Consider the following 23,142-nt stretch of genomic DNA (forward strand, 5'->3'; position numbering starts at 1 on the left):
ATGACTTTTGCTTTGTGACATGGTGCATTATCATGCTGGAAGTAGCCATTAGAAGATGGGTAAATTGTGGCCATGAAGGTATGCACATGGTCAGCAACAATACTCAAATAGGCTGTGGCATTCAAGCGATGATTGATTGGTATTAACAGGCCCAAAGTGTGCCAAGAAAACATTCCCCACACCATTACACCACCTCCTCCATGAGAAGGTGTACAGGTGTTCCTAATAAAGTACTCAGTGAGTGTATATTAACCTAATCTAATTAAATTCTTTGTTATTCAGTCTAGTTTCACTTTTAACATGTATGTGTAAGTATTCTGGGTGGGACATACTGCACAGTATGTGACTGCTGCATCTCTGGTTATTTGGTCATAAGTGGTTATACAGTATTGCAAATAGTGTATGTGTGTGTTGCAATATTCTATTCAGTCCGTTTCTATCTCTGTGGTTCTGAACACAACAGTGGGACAGAAATAAAGGAGAAGGCTCAGAAAGAAGGGATTGTCTTCCTCCGCTCTATAAATACAGTCACTGCAGCGAGAACAAGTTTACTGTACAGTACAGTGCTTAGGGATTGGTAACTGGTGGCACGATGTGAATTCCTGAGTAGCCTACTGCAGTGTGAGAGTTCGACCACTAGGCTGCGCCCTGGAGAAACTCCAATTGATTCCAGACACCTGCGAGTCCTTTAGCAACATAGCACAACAATGACACTGTTAAGAAACAACATTAGACGTCTTGGGTGAATGGGCATGTGTGTGTGTTCAGTGTGGCCTGGGTACAGGGTGCTGCAGGGTCATGTGTTCAGCCCCAGTGAAGGGCAGCCTGTGTGTGCAGTAGTGGTGAACCACCTCAGGAATACTGGAAAAGACACAGCTACTCTGGTCCAGAGTATAACCCAAGCTCTTGCACCCTTTAGTCTGGGCCACAATGATGTGAACACAACTCTGACTGGTCCTGAAAGAGAGAGAGAGAAAGGGGAGAGAGATATCAAACATTGATATTGTTGAGAAAGAGAGATACACTGCGTAGTGCAGTGAAAAGCCGGAGAAAGAAATAGTAATAAAGATATCAGAAGTAAAGGGTCAGAGGTCGTACACAGTCTCTCTCAATTAAATTAAATTAAATTAAATTAAATTCAATTCAATTCAATTCAATTCAATTCAATTCAATTCAATTAAATTCAATTAAATTCAATTAAATTCAATTAAATTCAATTAAATTCAATTAAATTCAATTCAATTAAATTAAATTCCGTTACGTTACGTTCCATTCAAATCAATTAGCTTTATTGGCAGGACATACATTGTAGTAAATATTGTCAGGACATACTGTACATAGTAGTAAATATTGCTGAAGCATAGGTAATGGTAATAGTAATCAGAGTATTAGAAATACAACAACAATAATAACACATATATACAATATTACTATTGTATTGTGACATGTTTGGTCTCCCCCTGGCTGTGGTACAGTCACCACATACACACTCCTCTTTGGGTAGCCATGGCTATCTGTGTCTTCCTTTCTCTATTGCCAAATGGTGGTCACTGAGCCTGTACTGGGTCAGGATCTGTCTCTGCTTTGTGTCTCTAACAGAGAAGAGATAATCAGCCAATTTATATTCTCTGTTGACGGGCTAGATAGCAATTTAGTCTACTTTGAGTTTTTGTTTAGTTTTTCCAAAGTTCTAAATACGATTCTCTTGACTGACTCATGAATTGGTTCACTCTGATCTGGTGTTCTGAAGCAGTGTTGGTGTGAGCTTGGCTTGTTTGGCTCGACACCAAGTGACGAGGGGGCTCTCCTCTGGTCTCAGCTCTTGGGTCTGTAGTGCTTTGAACTGCAAATATTTGGGGCGGCTTATTTTCAAATGTTGCCAAAATTGTAGTGTTCTTTTATTTATATTTATAATTAGTGGGAATCTGCCCAGTTCAGCTCTGGATGCATTATTTAGGAGTTTTTTTCTCTCTCTTTCTTCTCTCTCTCTCTCTCTCTCCTTCCAACACATGCTGCTCATCCTCAGTGTCTGTGGCTGTGTAATAGGGTTGTTGATGTGAACTCTCTTACGAGTGAAAGAGTATAATACACACACACACACACCACACACTCCCACACATACACACACACACACACACACACACGCACTTACCTAAGAGCGATAGAATATTTGCTGGTCCCTGATTCGCTGTCTCTAACAAGGAAGCTGGCCTCCCTGCAGCGGTGCAGCTGAGCCTCTGCCTGCTGGCGACTCACACTGCCGTGGTACCAGCTAGAGAGAGAGGGAGAGAGATGGATGACACAGACATGTTATTGACAAGTAGGGACATCCCAGATATGTCAGGAGATAAGAGAGATACACAGAGAGAGAGAGAGAGAGAGAGAGAGAGAGAGAGAGAAAGAGAGAAAGAGAGTGAGTAATAGCAACAGACAGAGATAGAGTGTTAGCTACATAGCTGAAGGGTGAATGGGGATAGAGGATAGAGATGTCAGATATACAATCAAAGGATAGAGGAGGAGGACGGAGGAGAGAACCGGGGGGGGAAATAATGGAGCTGGGTAGAGAAGGGGGGCAGGGGGTGGGATATAACATGGCATTCAAGGTGTTTCTGACAGCGACTACAAGCTTGAGCCATATATAACCATGTAATGTATGACCCAGTATAGCTTTGCTACAGGGCACAGCTGAACACTGACATTCAGCCAGGCTAAGAGAAGAGCACATGCTAACTTCATGCTCAGAGCATGTTCCAGACACAAAAAGAGATTAGTGATGTGTTATGAGAGTTACTCATGTGAGATGATGAGAGGAAAGAGGCTTTAATTTGGCGCAGTGGAGTCCACTCAACACAGTACATTGTCAGTATATACTGTGACCAGTCCTCTGTACATGATATAATACTGTCTGTGTATCTGGTTCACACTGTGTTGGGCCACTCCTGTTTTCTTTATTGCATTTCATTGAGCGCCATTGTTCCACTGTTTCTCCTCCTTTCCTCCCCCCTCACCTCTGTTTCTCCAGGGGAAGGGTGGGGTCCACTCTGGCCGTCTCACCCTCCGGCGAGGCGCTGGGGGAGGTCGGAGAAGGCGGAGAGAGTCTGAGGGTGGGGGAGGAAGGAGAGGGGGAGAGTTTTAGGTTTGGAGAGGTGGTGGAGGAGGGAGAGGAGGGGGAGTGTTTGAGGGTGGGGAAAGGAGGAGAGGGGGGAGAGAGGGGAGACAGTTTCAGAATAGGGGAGGAGGGGAAGGAGGGAGAGGGGGAGGATGGAGAGAGGGGAGTGGGAATGAGAGTTTTCTGGTTCCAGTTCTTCTGTCTGAGTGTCTGCTGAAACTGCTGCAGGTTGGGGAGAGGCGCCTCCTCTTTACAGGGAGAACAGTCCACTCCCTCAAACTGAGCTGGAGAGAGAGAGAGAGAGAGAGAGAGAGAGAGAGAGAGAGAGAGAGAGAGAGGGAGGGAGAGAGAGAGAGAGAGAGGAGTGGAAAATCTTAGCTTTACTTACAGTACAGGTACAAATAATCACCTTGAAGGGAAATGTCAATGATTCCTAATCAATTTCTATGAAAGTGTGTCAAAGCTCTATGATTACCTGACAGTGCTCTGACAATGTCCTCCTTTCTCCACTCCCAAGGCAGCTCGTACTCTCCTGAGGGCCGGGTGTCAGACTCAGGTCGTGTGACGGGGATCCACACCCCCCCAGCCTCCCCCTCCAGCCCCCCCTCGTAAGGCGTGTCGTAGATGTGAGGGGGTGCGGGCTTGCCCCCCTCTCCCTGGCCCCGGTCCAGCAGCACACACACCTTCAGCAGGTCCTTGGAGCCCCGCCTACGGATATCTGTGATGACATCAGCAATATGGTCACTGAGCAGAAAGTTTCATCCCAGGGACTTACCATCCACACATCTATCCTGCCATCAAATCATTGACAGAGAAATCTGTATTTGAATTTTTGTTAGGATCCCCATTAGCTGAGGCTGTAGCATCAGCTAATCTTCCTGGGGTCTAACACAGAACTAAAAAGACATAACAAACAACTACATTTAGACATGACAAACAGTTAGCAGGTAGAGATATAGGAAGAATGAGTGTCAGCAAGGCTGACAGACATATACTTTTCCTGTGTGTTGTATCTGATTTGATCTATGTGTTGTGTCTCTTTGAAGGATATTTTATGCATCCAATATTTCATGTATTTCTATGCAATCCGTCAGGTACGTAGCCTGTGTGTCTGCTCTATTGTGTGACCAAACAATGGAACTACGGGAAGAAAGGTCAACACAGCCCCTGATTTGCTGGCTGACCAGACCTCTTCCTGACTGCTGGGAAGTGATTGGGCGAAACCGGGGGGGAGCAGGGGTGTGTGTGTGTGTGTGTGTGTGTGTGTGTGTGTGTGTGTGTGTGTGTGTGTGTGTGTGTGAGTGTTTGTGTGTGTGTGTGTGTGTGTGTGTGTGTGTGTGTGTGTGTGTGTGTGTGTGTGTGTGTGTGTGTGGACAGATGGGGATAAGGGGCCATGAAGTATAAAATGTGTTGAGGGGGAATACTGGGGGGCAATTTCCTATCCAGAGAATAGGGCAAAGGAAACAAGAGGCAGGAGACAGGAAGTTGGAAGAGGAAGCTGCACCCATTGTCCCATGCAGCACAACATCGTTCCCATAGTAACCACTAGTGGGGAGGGAGAGTCAGGAGAGAGAGAGTGAGGGTCTAGAGTTGTAGTTTTGGCCCAAAACCTTTCGACCAATGGTATCAAACCCTGTTCTGGATGAGGAACAAGTGCACAAAAGCAAACAAGTGAAAAGTTCTAAAGCGGCGTTTAAACCACTTCCGGTCCTGTGGAACCTGGTCCTGGAGCTACAGTGTGAGCAGCTCTTTCAGCGCAGCTCCAACATCTCTGATTAAAAGGTCTGGAATCAGGTGTGTGTAATGCTTGGCTAAAACTAGATCAAATCTACATGAAGTGTCAGGGGGAGAGTCCATTGGACATCTGTGGGATAGACAGATGATGACCTACCATGACCTATGGCCTTACCTGTGATTATAAGCTGAGCGTCGTAGGGCTCCATGTATCCGTCGTTCTCTCCTTCTCTCTCCGCCTCTCTTTGCTCCCTTGTTTTCTCTGCGTCAAATGGGTCTGCATAGTCCTCCAGAATAATCCACTGCACAGAGGGAGAGAAGAGGTTAACGTCTTGGACAGGGACTGCCTGTCTTACATACTGTACAGTACAAGGTCATTACGTAGCGTATTACCATGTAGTTACCCAGGAATAACGCTGTTGTAGAGTAATGGGTTGTCAAAAATCAGTACCTGAGAGCTGAACATGCACCACAGTGTCAAGTGACATAACGCCTCAGACAAAGCCTTCATAGGGATAGGGTGAAAAAGAAAGAAAAGTTATTGTGTGTGTGTGTGTGTGTGTGTGTGTGTGTGTGTGTGTGTGTGTGTGTATGTGTGTGTGTGTGTGTGTGTGTGTGTGTGTGTGTGTGTGTGAGTGTGTGTGTGTGTGTGTGTGTGTGTCTCTGTGTGTGTGTCTGTGTGTGTGTGTGTGTGTGTGTGTGTGTGTGTGTGTGTGTGTGTGTGTGTGTGTGTGTGTGTGTGTGTGTGTGTGTGTGTGTGTGTGTGTGTGTAGAGAGAGAGAGAGAATGTATGCCTGTGACAGGAAGAAGGAAGGGAATGAGGACAGGAAGATTGGCTCAGGGAAAGAGGTTAGCTCTCAATGTGTGTGTGTTTTCACTGTTCTGTATTGGTCTATGAAAGCAGAGCAAAGGCATGCGTGACTATAGCCCATAATGAAGCAATATTGTATTGTGCTGTGGGAGGTAAGTGTGAGGGAGAGAAAAAGGGTGAGGTGGGACAGAAACATACTGTATTCTAGACCACAAGTGTAAAAGCACAACTTCTATCAACTATAACAGTTAGACTCCGAATGGCACAGTCTGAATCCTGATGATATAGCAAAAACATATCCGTGTTTATAATGAGGTATTAGATGCCATTCGGAACTATTTCATGCAGAAAACATTCACAATTGTGGTGAGTGTGTTTAGAGTGTCATAGCAAGCTTGGGAGCTCACTGACTCCCTAAATTCCTCCACTCACCGTCGCTGTCTTGATATCGGTCGTCCTGCCCCTCTCATTTTCGGGTACCTTCTGTTCACCTGTCTCGTTGAGTTTGGGGCTATTGTCGTGCTTGTCCACTTTGATCATCCTGCTGATGTACGCATGCGCCAAACTGGACGTCCTGAGCGTCCGATGCTCATCTGGTCCCCCAGTCTCAGCCTTAGAGGTCTTGCGACTCCTCCCGTGTATGAAATCCCAGATTTTGGCGTCGGACGTCCCGCCAGTGCCTGTGCCATTTCGACCTAGTTCAATGGCCGAATTCTTTCGATTTCTCCCGGCCAATAAGGCGCCCACCCCTCCACCACCCTCCTTGCGCTGGTTCCCTCTGAGACTGTCCCGTGTTATCCCGGGTTTAGGTCGGGTTGGCGGGCCAGATTCAGAGGCTGAGCGGACCCTTTCAGTCCCGTTCTTCAGATTGATAGGGAAATCTCTGAACCATTTTGCCATGACTGCACTCGTTTCTGATTTCTACAATTGTGGCTCCAATCGGTTCCCAACGCCATACACCCACTGAAAAAGTTTAGGAACCTTTCCTTTGACACGGCGCTTCACGTTCACTCTCTGGTTCCCACTTTAGATAAGGCAACCACGACAAACAATTAGCCTTCTAATCAGTTATTTCTAACTCCATATATGTTGTCAACCCATCTGGCTCCCCCTGTGCGGTACCCCTGTGCGCTTTTACACGGTGCGTAAAAGGCGAGTTTCACCCCAGCTTATTGGCGTCGCCAAGACTAATATCGGTGTTTCTCTCTACTCTTCTCAGCTATCCCCTCAGTTTGAAGAGTAGTCGTTGAAGAGCGTAAAATCTGAAGAACTGAAAGTTTTTCTTTGCATTCACTGAAGATCCCATTCCCGGAGATTCTATACGTTGCGACTAACAAAGCTGACTGAAGGAGAGAAGTGGTCTGAATGTGTTGTGCGCGTAGAGGTCGGGAGAGTTGGGGAGTGGTTGTGGTGGACTTTGGTGGGTGTGGTGAACTACAATAGAATGGTAAAATAATTGCCAGGATAAGGGTCATAGGGTTGTATGAAAACCTTGAAAGTAGCTAAGGCCTATACAACATCAATGTATAGAAAGGATGACAACTTTTAGGAACTTTTCCTCCAATAGCCCTATGCTATTCTTCAGTTGAATCATGAATTAGCCCATATTTTCCTTTCCCACATGATAGCCTAGAAGGCCTATATGTCTAGCCTATGTTCCTTGACAGATAATAACAAAAAATCACATGAATTTACATGCAGTAGTGGGTACCAAAAACCTGAGTGGAGCATTCCAAAGAACGGTAAAAGTAGGCCTGTCCCAACTTCATCACAGTCGAATGAACTGTTGTAGTCCGTGCTGATAGAATAATAATTGATGGGTACTTAGCGTCCCCTACAGGCGATTTGGAAGAACATACCGTTTTGAACCCCCATCAATGTTTTGAACAGCTAGAATGCATAGAGCTCTGTAGAAGCCTAAGCATAGGCCTAGGGTATTTGGAGAAAGGTATTTTTTAGTCTACATCTGTGATATTAGCCTATGGATGAGAGGTTCTTGAGTAAATTATTGTTCAGTGTTGGATAATTTCCTCCTGAAACTTAATGATAAGAAAAGTGAAAATGGGTAAGGCCTAATGGTAAGGCCTAACCGTTTGAAAATGGTGCATTATGTTAGCCTACATATTTCTCTCAGTAAAAATTACTACTAATGGATGAATCTGATATTTAACCTTCATAGTAAAGGCATGAGTTGTCTCTGTAGTGCAAATGTAGAAAATCTGTATAGGCTACAATCACTGTATGAGCTAACAAAGGGGATGCGGGGCTATTCATTCATGAATATGAGTGTGGATTTGATTTGTATGTCAGAGGACCACAGAGAGACCCTCCGCTGTGTCAATGTATCACAGATTGACAGAATAGCTCCACCAATAATCAAAGTGGGCGATGTCTAGGGCACCGCCTACGGCTATGTGCTAAACCAATCACACTATTCCCCCTAGCGGGACTGGGCGGGTCAGACCGCATCACTCACAAAGGTAACAGGTTGTAGTCGCATAACGAACTTATCTGTCTGTCTCAGTTTATGTATCTGTTCTGCACTTCTTCAATGTTTTCCGACGGGATTGATACAAATTTGAACAACCACCAATTAAAACAAAGAAGAATTGGAGAGTCTAAAGGAAATTGAGGAATTTTACTAATTTGACGCAAGAACAGGTAGCTATGTTTTTAGCTATGTATGTTGATTAGTTTGCTAGTTTAGCGCCTTACCAGCTAGACAGCTATCTACCAGACAGCTAGCTTGACTCGCACTCGTTACACATTTATAACAGATTTGCGTGTGTACTTCGCGTTCACTTGCTTAAATGGATACAGTAGTTATTTTTGCTAGCCAGAGATAGCGGAATGTTGTTAGGTAACGTCAATTTATAAGGTTGGACCGCCAACATTAACGTCACATTAAATGATGATAGCCAGGACAGCTATACATTGGGGGTAATACTAATCCCTGAAACGAAAACCCAAACTAAAGTTAACCACCCATGTTTACGCAGGTCTGTTGCTACAGCTTTCATAAATAGCTCTATGATCAGAAACCCGCTATGAAAAACAGCTTAGTACTTTTCTTTCATTTGTGTTTAACTCATTGATGATCAAATAAAGGTTAGGCTACTGTACTGTGCCATGCCATGGAACTACATGTTCCATTCTAGTCCAGCGATTAGACTGACCTAGAGACTGAGGTTGCCTCTTCCTCAAATATCTCTCCCTTGGCTTGTAGATGCTCTTATCTAAAACTCAGAGTTTGTAGCCAAACCAGAGCTCAATTTGACTGCTGCTCTCCAAGTTTCACTTGATACCGATGACGCAGCGAAGAATTCGATGTACTGTGGGGAAAGAGAGATTATTCATTTAATTGTTATGACCTATAGAGAGCAGCTAGCTTGAGATTGTGACTGACAAGCATAGGCTGGGTGACAAGGCCGTGGGTGTTGTCTAATGACATAATGCCTGAAATAAAGATAGCCAATGAGTCATGATAAGCGTTTCTCAATAAACATTCCAAAGCTGTGTATAACCCAAACCTTGTTTCTGTTGTGTGGATGGATGTTGAGTACTATCATGATGCCAGATAAGAATGAGAATAGGAATCTTTACTGGTGCCTGATAGGTAAGGTTGTTTACAGATGTGATGCTGTTCAGAGACTCTGTGTGTGTGCAGGTATGATATAGTGTGTGTGTGTGTGTGTGTGTGTGTGTGTGTGTGCGCGTGCGTGCGTGTGTGTGTGCGTGCACGTTCTTGGAGAATTTACTGAGCAACAACGTGTGGAATGTGGGTGACTGGAGGGGTGTATTATGTGCTTCTATATGGTGCTGTTTGTGTACTATTTGGCAACACTGAAGTCCCTCTTTGTTATGCCAATGAGCTCCATTAGAGTTTGAGAGAAGAAGAAATGGCTGGTTTGTTTGAGAGTGAAAGAGGAGCAGTGGCAAGTTTTGAGAGAGACAGAGAGAGGGACAGAGGGAAAGGGTCTGGTGTAAGTCAAGACTGTAATGGAGAGGCAGAAAGGATGAATGAAGGCATGAATGTTTATTCAACAGAAAGAAAAGATAGAAATGAAAGCACTTAACTGCCTTGGTTATGTTGGTGTTGGATTCATTTTCAATCGACAGCCTAAAATATAGGCCTACTACAGTAGTAGTCGTAGGCATAGGCTAGATAAACTTCTGTGCATTTCAGAACTAGAAGCCTATTCTAAGAGGAGTAGCCTAAGTAGCCTAGCTCTGATAAGAAGAGGATAGATTATGGAGAGTCTAGCTTTTGTCAGGCTCGCTCACTTTGCAACTGATGGCATCCAAGACTCCACACTGCAGTAGTCTCTCCACACACCTCTCTGTGTTTCTCTCTCTCTCTCTGGGGTAGAGAGAGAGAGAGAGAGAGAGAGAGACGGCCTCAATTCAATTTACTGGAGGAGAAATTCAATTTGAGAGCAGAGCCAGAGGGTCAGGAGAAACTACGGATAAACTGAGTATGGTAAGGACTCTAGAGTCAAGAGGACTCCTTTACCTGGTCACGAGTTCAGTTTCTGTTCCAGGCTTGAGGTTATGGGTGGCGGGGGCGGGCATACCTGCATGTGCCTTGGAATAGGACAGTAATTCTGCGTGTAAATGTCATGCAGGGGTGTGTATTTCCCTTTCCTATCTTTATGTATGCAGACTGTACCCTAGTAAAGGCCTACTGTGTACTCCGCTCAAGTGTGGATGTGCATTGTCAGATCTGCATCCAAGAACAAGTCGGACAACTTTGTGCATACTGTAGTTCAGGCTTTACACAAACTGAATCAGGATCTGATCCTATTAATATTGACAGGCCAGTCATGAATAGCTGACATCAGTTGAAGAGGCAGTTCCTATGCTAACACCCTCTGCTGTCTCTAAGCACACAGGTAGTAGGAAGCGATGGATGACTCTGGGTAAAAGACAGGCTAGAAGGATAAAGGGACAAAACAGTGATATAAGAGACAGACCGACACACACACACAGACAGACAGATGGAGTGAGAAAGAGGGCCAGGGGGAGTGTTTTGCATTCTCAGAATTGCTGCCCTTGTTTTCTGCTCCACATCATTTGGACAATAGGATGGGTTCCCCTTCACCCCCCTCCTAGCCCCCCCCCCATGTCCCAGTGTCCCTACTCCCTGCTTGGAGCTTAACTGGACTGTTGACTGCTGGCAGCGGCTACTTCCTCAATGACACAGTGACACAGAGAGGGGTGGACGGAGTCGTTAACCTCTGTCTGAAAAATGTCTTTGTCACCCCTTAGCCACTTGGGCATACGTGGTGGTGTGTGTGTGTGTTAGTGTCAGTGTGCTTGTGTGTGTCAGTGTTGTTTGTATGCAACCCACGCCCGTCGCACTAATGCACTGTGACAGGGTGCTTCCGCAATGGCTCACTTGAGGAGAGCTGTCAACACACACACAGACACAGACAGCACCATATCTACATAGCTGCACCTGCACTCACTTCAAATAGCTTTAGATAGGCATCTGCATTCATCTCTATAGAGGAGTACATATTTGATGTATTGATGTGTGTAGGGTCACTGATAGTTTTCATACAGCTGTAGCGTTCTGACATGAGAAGTGGTTGGCTCACCGTAGACCTTGCTGTGTCTCTTCTGCCTCTGGTCTAGATATGTAACTGAACTCTCCCACTTATAAAGCCTCTCTCTCATGCTGTGTTACTGTTAGTGGACAGGCTTGATTTATAACAGGTCTCATTGGACTGCACCCAAGGTCGAGAGCGAGACCGAGAGACCGAGACCGGATGTTTGGGAGTGGGGGCAGGGCCATGCCCACTGAAACAAAAACCTGACTTTGTCTTTATCACCATGGCACACACTGATAAAAGGGGAGAAACTGTGTGTGTGTGTGTGTGTGTGTGTGTGTGTGTGTGAGACAGAAAGAGAGAGAGGGAGGGGGGGGGGTGTAAGTCTAGTGAAGAGGGAGAACCATTAACTGGGTCAGTAGCATGTGTTGCAGTTGGTTGGTAATAACTCTAAAGTTGCCATGTTAATGAGCCATGCAGTGTAATGACCTGGTGATGAGAGCTGACGTGGCACAGGTCACTGGCATAGAGAGAGACGGGGGGGGGGGGGGGGGGCAGGGGGTCGGAATTCCAACTCTTGGCCCTGTTGTTACCGTCATCAGGCAGGGAGAGCCTGACGATACTGTGGAAACTCTAAACCACATAGGAAGCAGGCTGATGGAGTTAGAGGGTTCAATGGCAGGACAGGTGATACTGGATGTATTTGTTCATTGATTTTGAAAGAGGTGAGTCAGAGAGGTGAAAGTAGGTGTGTGTGTGTGTGTGTGTGTTCCAGCATGCGTTCCTGCGCAGGTCTAGGTTAATGACTGATGAAGCTTACACAGGGCAAAGTCCAGTCAAAAGTAGCTGAAAGTCACAGCCAAGAATCAGAGAGCAGTGGAAGCGGTGTGTGTGTGTGTTGTTCAGAGTCCTACCAAGGCGTGTGTGTCTCTCTGCGGTCTGGCTCTGGAGTGTAAGGCCTAGTTTGTAGCCTTTAGTACACCCATGGTGATGCTAGAAAAGGGAGGCTAGGATTGACTGGGAAACACACAACACCTACAGCTGGCCCTCCAAAAAGAGTGTGAGTGTGTTTTGAGCTGAACTTTGCAGGGTTTCTGTCGTTTTTTAACCAGAATTTCTGGAACAGACAGTCTAATCTTGAGTGACATAAAGCCTTAGGCCTCAGTCTGAGAGCAGTCTGTGACGCAAGTACACATCTTCATTCTCTCTCTATCTCCCTCCCACACACACACACACGCACACACACACATACACACACTCTCACATTCTCTCCCACGCTCACACAAGTTTTCTGAAGTGCAAAGAACATACCTCTGCCTTCATGAAATAAACAACCTCTTACTGCTGAAGTATGAGACCAAGGACACTCTCACTGATACAAAAAAACATCTCCCTGCATTTGAAGTATTAGATTGAAAGTATGTTGATGATTCTTCTACACATGATTAACGTCCCTTCGTCTCACTTTCTCCTTCTCCTTCCCCTCGCTCCCCTCTTTCTCTCCCTCCTAGTATGAGTACTCCGTCCTCTGGCCGTAAAACCCCCGTTGACCACGGGGTCCAGATCCGCTTCATCAACGACCTCCATGACTCTGGAGGGGGGCGCCCTGGGGCAGTCCAGTCCAAACCCAAACCCCCGTATGCCAAGTACGGGGTGGCAGTGAGGGTGCAGGGCATCCACGGGCAGCCCTACGTGGTGCTGAAGGATGGGGGGGAGAAGGGAGACTCGTACGGGGTACAGCTCAAGACCCACTACCCTCCGGGTTACAGTAGTCTGCCCCGACGGAGGGAGAGAGAGGAGGAGGGAGGACAGGGGGGAGACAGTTCAGGGGGAGGCGGGGGTCAGGCAGGTGTGCTACGCCGGGCACAGTCACACGGGTCACTGCTGGAGCCAGAGGGGGGGGGAGGGACAGGGAGAGAGGGGTTACAGCTTCGTAGGCCACCAGGGGATGGTAGGTCTGGTAGCTATGGTAATCTGGATGGAGGGATCGGGGTAAGGGGGGAGAGGGAGGTAGAGAGGGACCAGACTGGGGGGGTGAGGGATGGGAGCGTGGAGAGGAATGTTTGGGGGGGATCACATCAAGCTGGGCTCAATGGGTCGCTGGAGAGGGAGGAGGTGAGATCAAGGGGGAGTCAGTCCTTCCCTGAACCCCCTCCCCACACAGAACAGCCCATCTCGGCCCCGCCTCCCCCCCCCACCCAGACCCCTGTCAACAGACTGATCAGCCGGTTTGACGGCAGTAATACTGGAGGGCAACAGAGGGGGCGCTCTCCTGTGTCAGAGGACCCACGAGATGCCACACCCTCCCTCACCCCCAATCCCTACTCCTCAGCCCCATCCTCCACTCACAGCAGTCTTGGGTCCACTGCCAAGGTTACGCCCCCCCCAGCCAATCAGTGGGCTTCGCCAGGGATGTTTGTTGCCAAGGAGACTCCATCAGCCAATCGGACAGACACGCGGGTAAGAGATGGGATGGGAGAGGATGGAGGTTACTGTAAAGCTTTGTCGTGTCTTTTATGTTTTTGTGTGTGTGTGTGTGTGTTTGTGTGAGACTTGATGGCTTAGTCACTCTGTGTGCGTGCGTGCGTGCGTGCATGCGTGCGTTTGTCACTTACTGACTGACCTCGGTGTCTGACTGTCTGAAGGTGACCCCTGACCTTTTGCTGGACCAGGGTCAGAGTTCAGAGGTGACCAGTGAAGAGGAGCAGATCATCCAGACCATCTACAGCATCCTGAGAGAGGGGTACATGTCTTCAATTTCTCTGGTTCAAACGTCAACCAAGCTCGTTTGTACAACTCCAGCCATCTCAAGTGGAGTAGGAAGACGTTGGCCCTAGACACTGATCCACAGTACATTTTGAGTGTTTTGGGAAGGCAAGCTGATGCTAGATCTGGACCCAAGGGTGTTTGGTAACTTGATATTTTCTTCTTTCTTCATCTTTCTCTTTAACTTTTCACCTTCTGTTTCCCCTCCCTCAGGTCCAGTGAGAGTGACTCAGCCATCAAGCACAAAGTCAGGGTCATCTTCCAGAAGATTCAGGGACTCAAGGTATGAACCCCAATTCCAAGCTTGAGCGTTTTCTTTACTTCTTTGATAAAGCAATATGAAACACCTCCTCTCCCTCTCTCTCTCTCTCTCCCTCTCTCTCTCTCTCTCTCTCTCTCAGCCCAGTGACAGTTCCAGTGAAGAGTGGAGGAGAGAAAAGAGACAACTGGAGAGGAGGATGACTGAGCTGCAGGCCTCCCTGCAGGAGGAGAGGAGGGTGAGTGGAGCAGGGAGAGAGGGAGACAGAAATCACAAATCACACACAACAACATCACTATTATTCCAGTTAGACTGATCTAATTGTCTGAGCGCCTCTTGAGAGAAGAGATGGTCACCAGGGACTAACTTGGTTCTCACACTGGGCTGTAATGATGTGGAGCTGCTCCAAGAACACACACACACACACCAGCTGAGCCCACTTTCACTCGAGGGAGGAGTCGTATGATGGGGTGTACTAGCTCTGAAGGCTCTTCTCGTGTGTGTGTGTGTGTGTGTGTGTGTGTGTGTGTGTGTGTGTGTGTGTGTGTGTGTGTGTGTGTGTGTGTGTGTGTGTGTGTGTGTGTGTGTGTGTGTGTGTGTGTGTGTGTGTGTGTGTGTGTGTGTGTGTGTGTGTCTTTACTGGGAACTGTGAGAAGCTGCTGCCGTTTTTTTTTAGTTTTTTGTTTTGTTGTTTTTAATGAGGGGGTAATCTGAATAAGTGCTCTAAAAGGCCCTTTAAGTGCACTACAGATTAAACTGTAAAGCCTGCTAGCTATGTCAGAGGTGGACAGAACACACACACACACACACACACACACATACACACACATACACACACTATAATCTAACTTGTGATAATTAGTTATTATGTGCTGGTTTAAGGGAGTTCGGTTGGTCTTAACACATTTCTGAAGAACACACACACATGCACATGCAGGGCTGAGTACTGTATGGAGTTCCATCTTCCATTCCATCATTCATCCACAAATGGGTTTTTGTTGTTGAGTTGCTGTTGTCCTTTGTCATTGTTGTGTATGTGTGTAGGGCTCTGGTGGCAGGTCTGACCCTGCCCTGAAGGCTGAGCTGGAGACGTGTCTGGATGAGAACCTGCAGCTGCAGGACACTCTGGACCGGAAGAAGAATGAACTGCACCAGACACACACCGAGTGAGAACACAGTTCACACACTACCAGTACTCATATGTATTCCTCATTAAGTGCTATGATCTTTACTCCCCATTTGTGCAGTAGAGCGGACACACACACACACACACACACACACACACACACAAATGTCACACAGATACAGAGATGACAGTTCTAAGATATACTTTAGCTTATTTAGTGCTTCCTTAATGTTAAAAAGCATCCCAAGTCAACGGCTCTCTCTTCCTCTCAGGCTGACTCAGTTACGTATGGAGAGGGAAAACGCAGAGTCCCGGGTCAGAGAGATGGAGGATCACCTGGCTGAACTACAGGAGGAGCTGAGGAGAGAGAACAGCAACAAGACGGTACTACACACACACACACACACACACACACACACACACACACACACACACACACAGTATGTGTTTGTCACTGAAGCAGAGCAAGGGGGAGTGTGTGTTAAACCTTTGTGATGTCTCTCTAGGAGTTAATGTCCTGCCAAGCGGACCTGTCTGAATTGTCCATGCTGAAGCAGAAGCTGGAGGAGCACCTGCGCCAGAGAGAGAGGGAGCTCACCGCTCTGAAGGGGGCGCTCAAGGACGAGGTGGCAACTCACGACAGAGAGATAGAGACCCTCCGAGAGCAATACAGCACTGACATGGAGAGACTGAGAAGCAGCATGGAGCAGGTCTCACAGGTACACACGCACACCCACACACACCCACACACAGAGTTAAACCTGATTTTATGGTGAGTTGATGAAATCTGATTGCACTAATGGTCTTCTCTCTCCTTCTCTCCCTCTCTCTCCCTCTCTCCCTCTCTCTCTCTCTCTGTCAGTCTCAGGCAGGTATCGAGGCAGAGCGGTTGCGTGTGAACGCGTCCATACGTTCTCTACAGCAGCAGCTGGAAGAGTGCAGAGACGAGAGCGGCCACTGGAGGGAGCAGTTCCAATCCACCAGGGATGAACTCCGCACCACTAAACAGGAGTGAGTACACTACATTCACATGCTCATCCACAACTTAGAAAGGCCCCGCTCTACCTTTTAACCACTTTCACTTGGCCCGACCCCCTCAGTGGTGACAGATCCTAAAGGACCGGATAGGCTTCGGAAAAGCCGTCACCAAGTTCTCTAAACCCATCCAGTTCCCTTAAGATCTGTGAACAGCAAAGAGGAAGGTGCTAGGGGGGAGAAAATGGAATCTGGTCACTTTCAAAGTTCATTCACACACCTTACGCCAATCCTGTTGTGAAATAGGGTTGCCTCTCTCTTTTCCTTCAAGCCTGCACTATCAGTTTTACTGCCTTCACTACTTTCTTATGTTGCACCATTAATGTGTATCACTCTCTTTTTTTCTCTCATTCTGCACCGTCACTGTCTCTCTCGCCCTCTCATTGTGCCAGAGACCCGCCTGTCAGCCCTGAGCCGCAGTGAGGGAGACATGAATCTATGAACCGCTGTTGTGTTGTCACCTGTCTCTAGAGCTGTGTCTGTTTCTGTGTTTACGTCTGTGTCTGTAGTTCGTACGGTCGTCCACTTTCACCACCGTTGTTACCACATAGGGTGTACTTACACAACACTGCTTTTCCTCGCACACATAGAGCTTTATCTTTAATGTTTTAAACTCTATGGCTTCCACCTTGCTAGTCCAGTGCTTGTTTGTTCCCTCGCCAAGTGGTCGGGGATAACTGGCCCTAGTTATGACGCCACGTGTGGATGGCCCCGTAGTTTCAGTCTCCAGATCTTTGTTTAGCTTTAGATTTGATGTTTTTCATGATGTCAGACTGTGTTAGTAAAGAAACAGTTATGTCCTAGTATGACCCAAAATGTACTGTCCAAAGATGTCAACCAAGTAGATGTAGCACAGTAACCTATGAGTGAGTGAACTAAACTGATCCACACTTTTGACCAGTCCCCAGTCTGTATTTGAATCAGTAGATCTAGTAAAGATATGGATAGTATCAATAGGAAGTGTGCATGTGACAGGCTGCTGCAGGCTCGCTTGGACAAAGAGGAGTTTGAGGAGGATCTGAAGGAGCATCAAGAGAGAATAACCACCATGAAACAGCAGATTCCAGACCCCAGCCACACAAATACACTCACCAAGGTACACACACACACACACACACACACACACACACACACACACACACACACACACACACACACACACACGCCAGCCATGCTAATAGTACATAAGTGGTATAGATTTGTAGTATGAATATAAAGTGTGTATAACAGATTTGATGGATTGATTGTTCTATCAGGAACTGCAGTCTTGCCGCGCCGACCTGCAGAAGGCCAAGTCAGAGTTGGAGAAGCACAGGGCGGAGCAGGATAAGAAGGTCATGGAGGTCATTTCCTTAAAGAAGGCCAACCAGGAGCAGGAGGCTGAGCTGAGGTACGAGATGGACAGACTGAGGGACCAATCACAGAGAGCCAAAGAGGATCTGGCCAAGGCGCAGGAGAAAAACAAGCAGGTGAGTTCTCAGTGGATTGGCTGAAAGAATTGTGACTGAATCCATACTAGAGAGGGCCGCATGACTAATGCTGTTCCTCGTCTTCTCTTTTCTGTCTTTCCTCCTCTCACCGATTCTTTTTCATCTTCATTCCTTGCCCTCTTCCACCCTTCCCTCCCTCCCTCTTACTCTGAACACTCTGATGTCTTTAGCTCCCTGACCCGTCAGTAATCTCTGGCCTGGAGGCGGAGCTCAGTGGTGTGCAGGGGGAGGCCGGCCGGCTGAAAGAGAAACTGTCATTGGCTGAGGAGGAACTGCAGGCGAGCACGGAGCGTCTGGGACGATCACAGGCTGAACTAAACTCTCTCAGAGACTCACAGCTGGAGCAGGAGGAGGTTAACACACGCCTCGGACAGAAGCTCTCACGCCTGGAGGTGAGAGAGACGCACACGCACTGCTGCCTACACACTCCCCTGCTCACTCTTTTTACACACACACACACACTGCTGCTTACACACTCTCCTGCTCACTCTGTTACACACACACACACACACACACACACACACACTCTCTCTCTCTCTCTCACTCTCCCAGTGCGTATGTGTTGCCTAGGCTCAGCTGCGTGTGGAGATGATGCTGTGTGTGTGTGAGGTGTTCTATATCCATGTGTGTATCCCCCAGGCCCAGCTCCAAACCAGCGCATCTGAGAGCTCTGAGGCAGAGCTGGCCCTCCACGCGGAGGTGAGGGGGCTGAGGACTGATCTGGATGAGGCCAAGAGAGGAGCCTCTCGGCTGGGGCAAGAGCACCGCGAGCTCAGCCTGCGCCTGGAGGAGAGGGAGAGAGAGAAAGACCTACTCACACAGACTAGCACACAGCTAGAGGAGACCAAACGACAGCAGGAGAGAGCCCTGGAGAAAATCAACAAGGAGGTGAGGGGGAGTTGTTGGACAAGGATGTCTGTAGGGAGAAGAACTGCTTTTTTTTTTTGGGAGGGGTGCATTTTTCAGTTTTTCAGTTATTTGTGTATTAAAGGCAAATCTTACATCTCTCTCTCTCCCTCTGTCTCTCTTTCAGTATGAGTCACTATCAGACTCCTCCAGAGAAGAGTTGCAGGCTCTCAGGGCTCAGCTGGAAGAGCAGAGGGAGAGAACACGCCGGGAGACGCAGGAGGCGCAGCGTCATGGTAACGACACCCAGGCTGAGCTGGAGAGGAACCAGAGCGCCCTGAGGAGGCTAGAGGAAGAGGTGTGTGTGATGTCTTTAGAGGAGTGAGCTGTGTGTGTGTGTGTGTGTGTGTGTGTGTGTCTGCCTGTGTGTCTGCCTGTGTGTGTGTGTGTCTGCCTGTGTGTATGCGTGCAAAGTTGGTTTGTAACGTGTGTGTGTGTGTGTGTGTGTGTGTGTGTGTGTTAGGTCGCCCGTCAGAAGAAGGAGCTCCTCACAGTGTGTGAGGAGAGGGATAACTCCCAGCTGGACAAAGAGCTGCTGACTAACCGGCTCCGCCACCTAGAGGGAGAACTAGAGAACAGCAAGAACAGCTTCAGTGACAAGGCCAGAGAGATACGCATTCTGGAGGTAAGGATGTGTGTGTGTGTTCTGTTGTCTGGGTAACTGGGGTCAAACAAAGCAAAAAGCCAAAATAGAGGGGGAAAAAAGTACCCTTTTATTTTTGCTACCAGAAGTGCATGTCTATCCTCACAAGTTGGATTTCCAACCTGTACTCTAGCAGTTGCTTTATGTTATAAATACAACAGGGAAGTTTCGAACAGTCAAGTGTTTTTTATTTAAATTAAATCATTAACAGTGGTACAAAGCCTCGACAGAGCATCTCCTGTATAAATGCTTACTTCTGGTACCAGTATATCATACCGGGGGGGGGGGAGACTGGGTTTTGAACTGACTCTCTCTGTCTTTATCAGGATAAGCTGAAGCGTTTGGAGTTAGAGCTGGAAGAGGAGAAGGGGAGTGTGGAGCTCCTCACTGACCGGGTCACCAGGAGCAGAGACCAGGTACACACACACACACACACACACACACACTCACTTACACACTCATTCATCTGCTCCCATGTACATGGGGTCATCTCTTTAGGCCACTCTCTCAGCTCCACACACTAGAGGTGTGTGTCTCCCAGCCTCTGCCTGTTCATTGGTTAATGATTCATCTTACCTGTGTCTCCCCCTCTCTCTCTCTGTAGATAGACCAGCTGCGTTCGGAGCTCATGCAGGAGAGATCTTCCAAACAGGACCTGGAGCTGGACAAGAACGCCCTGGAGAGACATGTATGTATTTGTGTGTGGGTCTGTGACATACTGCTATATTTAGTTTTGTTTGTTTTTTCAGCTGTGAAAAAGGCCATATGTCCGATTACACTTAACCTCCCCCCACCCCTCTCTCTCCCCCTCCCCCTCCCCCTCCCCCTCTCTCTCTGTAGATGAAGGAGTTGAGGAGTCGTGTGGCTGATATGGAGGGTCAGTCTCGGTCCTCAGCTGGGGTGTTTCAGCTGGAGAGCAAGGTTCAGGAGTTAGAGGAGCGTCTACACAGCGAGGACAGGTACACCCACACACTACAGATCCCACAATGCACCACACCAATATATTGTGTCTGAATGGGTGTACTGTGTCATATTTTGGCGTTACCGGTGACTCTGTGTGACCCAGGGAGAAGAACACCATGTTGTCAACTCAGCGTCGCCTTGAGAGGAAACTGAAAGAGCTCAACATTACCGTGGATGACGAGAGGCAACAACACACAGAACAGAGAGACCAGGTGCAGCGCACACACACACACACACACACACACACACACACACACACACACACACACACAGACTATCACAATGTGCAAAGAAATACTACTACACTCAGAGCACATTATTCCATAATGCGTTATTCCTGTGTGCGTAAAGTACAGTTCTTCATTGACAACCTCATACCCAAACACACACACACACACACACACACACACACACACACACACACTAACTACCATTCTCCTCTCTGTTGCAGCTGTCTCTGCGTGTGAAGGCTCTGAAGAGACAGGTGGATGAAGGAGAGACGGAGGTGGAGAGGATGGAGGGATTGAAGAGGAAGGCTCAGAGAGAGGTGGAGGAACAAGTGGAACAAAAGGAGGCCTTACAGGCCAGAGTCACGGCACTGGAAACAGAGCTCAAGTAGGTACCGTGTGTGTGTGTCTCCGCGCGTGTGTGTGTGTGTCTCCGCGCGTGTGTGTGTGTGTGTCTCCGCGCGCGTGTGTGTCTCCGCGCGTGTGTGTGTGTCTCCGCGCGCGTGTGTCTCCGTGTGTGTCTCTGCGTGTGTGTATGTGTGTGTGTCTCCGCATGTGTGTCCGTCCGTCTGTCCAATCAGCCCAATTATCTCTCCTCCAGGCTTCTCTGTGAGTTCAGTATGCATGACATTTACTGGCAGCCTGTCCACTACCCACAGCCAAACAGTGTAGTGTAGTGTAGTGTAGTGTGTGTGTGTGTGTGTCAGTGACTCAGCTGAGGCATGTCATTATGGATCACTGAGCCTCTCCCTAAGCCCTCTACAGAGATGATGCTATTACACACACACACAAATCCATTATAAAGAACGCTGATTGAAACACACCGCCTAATTGAAGTTTAGTAAACTTGTTTGGGACACAAGCAGGAAAAACGTCAGTCAGTGGCCACCATGGTGTGTAAAGGTGTCCAATTAAACTAAAACAATAACGCTGTGACAAGCAGCAACGCAAGGAAAGAAATACACCCACATGCCCACACACACACACACACACACACACACACACACACACACACACACACACACACACACACACACACACTTGCATACAGTAGATCCAGCACTCATTCCCTTATCAGTCAGAACTGCCCATTCCCTTCTCTGACCAACAGAGGGAGCTCTCTGACTGAGACAAGTAGAGGGAACTACACGGTCTACAGCAGAGACATGCTTATCGCCTCTCATGGGCCAGCTGTATTCTGATTTGACTGATTTACTGATGATGATGATGATAACAATGAAGCTAATGATGATGATGATAACAATGAAGCTAATGATGATGATGCTGTGTCTCAGGAGGAAGGTCCAGCAGGCGCGGCGGCCAGCCCTGGACTCCTCGGCTCTGAGCTCAGAGGAAGAGGATGATGAAGGCCTGTACGACCCCTCCAGCATCACATCCATCCTCACTGAGGGCAACCTGCAGACCAGCTCCTGCTAGAGAGGGAGGGGGGAGGGGTAGTAGTGGTAGTAGTAATGGTAGTGAGGCTAAAGTGGCGTTTTCTAAGCTCCACAGAAAGGGAGATGGATGGAGGGAGGGATGGGGGGGATTGTAGGGTGGTAGGGTAGTAATGGGAGGGATGTTGGTTTTCGTAAGCACTACAGAGAAAAGGAGATGGAGGGAAGTTCTGGAAGGAGTTATTTTAAGCACTACACACAGAGACACACAGGTATTCAACACTGGGAGTCTTCTGTACACCCACTCCGGCTAGGGAGGAAGCCGGTGATACTGCACACTAGGCACTGTATTTAACGGGGGGGGGGGGGCTAACAGGTACTCTGAATACTACATTATAAAGTCTAGCTAATTAAAGGAAGGGAAAGAGAGGAGGGGGCAGGAGGAATGTCAAGGGCACAGAGAAGAGGAGGAGGAGGAGTGGAGAAAACGGGTACAAGATGTATTCCTCATTAAAAATACGACCATGTTGAATAATTTGGTACACTGGGCAACATACACACACTGGTACTGAGGAGTCAGTGTGAAGACTGCTGTGGATGTTCCTATAGGTACATTCTACAGCAGTCTTCTGTAATCTCCTCTAAAGGACAGGCAAGGTTTACTGTCTAAAGCACTTAACAAACTGACCAGCACTACAGGAAACACAGAGAGAGAGAGAGAAGGAGGGAGAGAGAGAGAGAGAGAGAGAGAGAGAGAGGGAAGGAAGGAAGGAAGGAAGGAGGGAGAGAGAGGGAGGGAGAGAGAGGGAGGGAGGGAGAGATGTTGGTCTTGGGTGTGACTCACCTAAAGTTTATAGGTTTACTCTGTTCTACTCAATTCTCCACGGAGAAAGAATTTGACACTTACAACAGGTTTTGTGTCTCTGACTGAATACTAAGACAACCACCCTCACAGTACGGTATTGTGAGTTGACCTGAGCTGTTTCACCATGTTGACAGCTGCTCTGACTAGAAACACATCAGTTGTTTGTGCTGACAGCGTGTGACTGGCATGCACAGCAAATGTGCAGCTTGAATCTATATATCCCACTATGCATGCTTCTGGAAATGATGGACCAAATGATGTC

General features: G+C 47.7%; 2 protein-coding genes across 2 annotated transcripts; one reads left to right on the top strand and one right to left on the bottom strand.

Annotated features, from left to right (window-relative positions):
• Positions 1 to 753: 753 nt before the first annotated feature.
• Positions 754 to 6,961, bottom strand: she (Src homology 2 domain containing E). Its single transcript, XM_083678675.1, has 6 exons — positions 6,087 to 6,961; positions 5,019 to 5,145; positions 3,585 to 3,827; positions 3,009 to 3,393; positions 2,153 to 2,272; positions 754 to 957 (listed from the first exon to the last, which is right to left on the bottom strand). The coding sequence occupies exons 1-6, from the start codon at positions 6,552 to 6,554 to the stop codon at positions 765 to 767; spliced, it is 1,536 nt and encodes a 511-aa protein (XP_083534801.1). The 5' UTR covers positions 6,555 to 6,961; the 3' UTR covers positions 754 to 764.
• A 1,228-nt stretch (positions 6,962 to 8,189) lies between these two features.
• cgna (cingulin a) lies at positions 8,190 to 22,058 on the top strand (the record flags this gene model as incomplete). Its single annotated transcript, XM_083679756.1, has 21 exons — positions 8,190 to 8,315; positions 12,718 to 13,666; positions 13,852 to 13,949; positions 14,186 to 14,255; positions 14,374 to 14,469; positions 15,276 to 15,397; positions 15,630 to 15,741; positions 15,864 to 16,076; positions 16,220 to 16,368; positions 17,368 to 17,488; positions 17,649 to 17,861; positions 18,053 to 18,274; positions 18,522 to 18,770; positions 18,916 to 19,086; positions 19,252 to 19,413; positions 19,758 to 19,847; positions 20,036 to 20,119; positions 20,272 to 20,390; positions 20,498 to 20,606; positions 20,846 to 21,009; positions 21,917 to 22,058. The coding sequence occupies exons 2-21, from the start codon at positions 12,719 to 12,721 to the stop codon at positions 22,056 to 22,058; spliced, it is 3,654 nt and encodes a 1,217-aa protein (XP_083535882.1). The 5' UTR covers positions 8,190 to 8,315; position 12,718.
• Positions 22,059 to 23,142: the final 1,084 nt, after the last annotated feature.

This window comes from Argentina silus (genome assembly GCF_951799395.1).
Source record: "Argentina silus genome assembly, chromosome: 10".
NCBI classification, from domain to species: domain Eukaryota; kingdom Metazoa; phylum Chordata; class Actinopteri; order Argentiniformes; family Argentinidae; genus Argentina; species Argentina silus.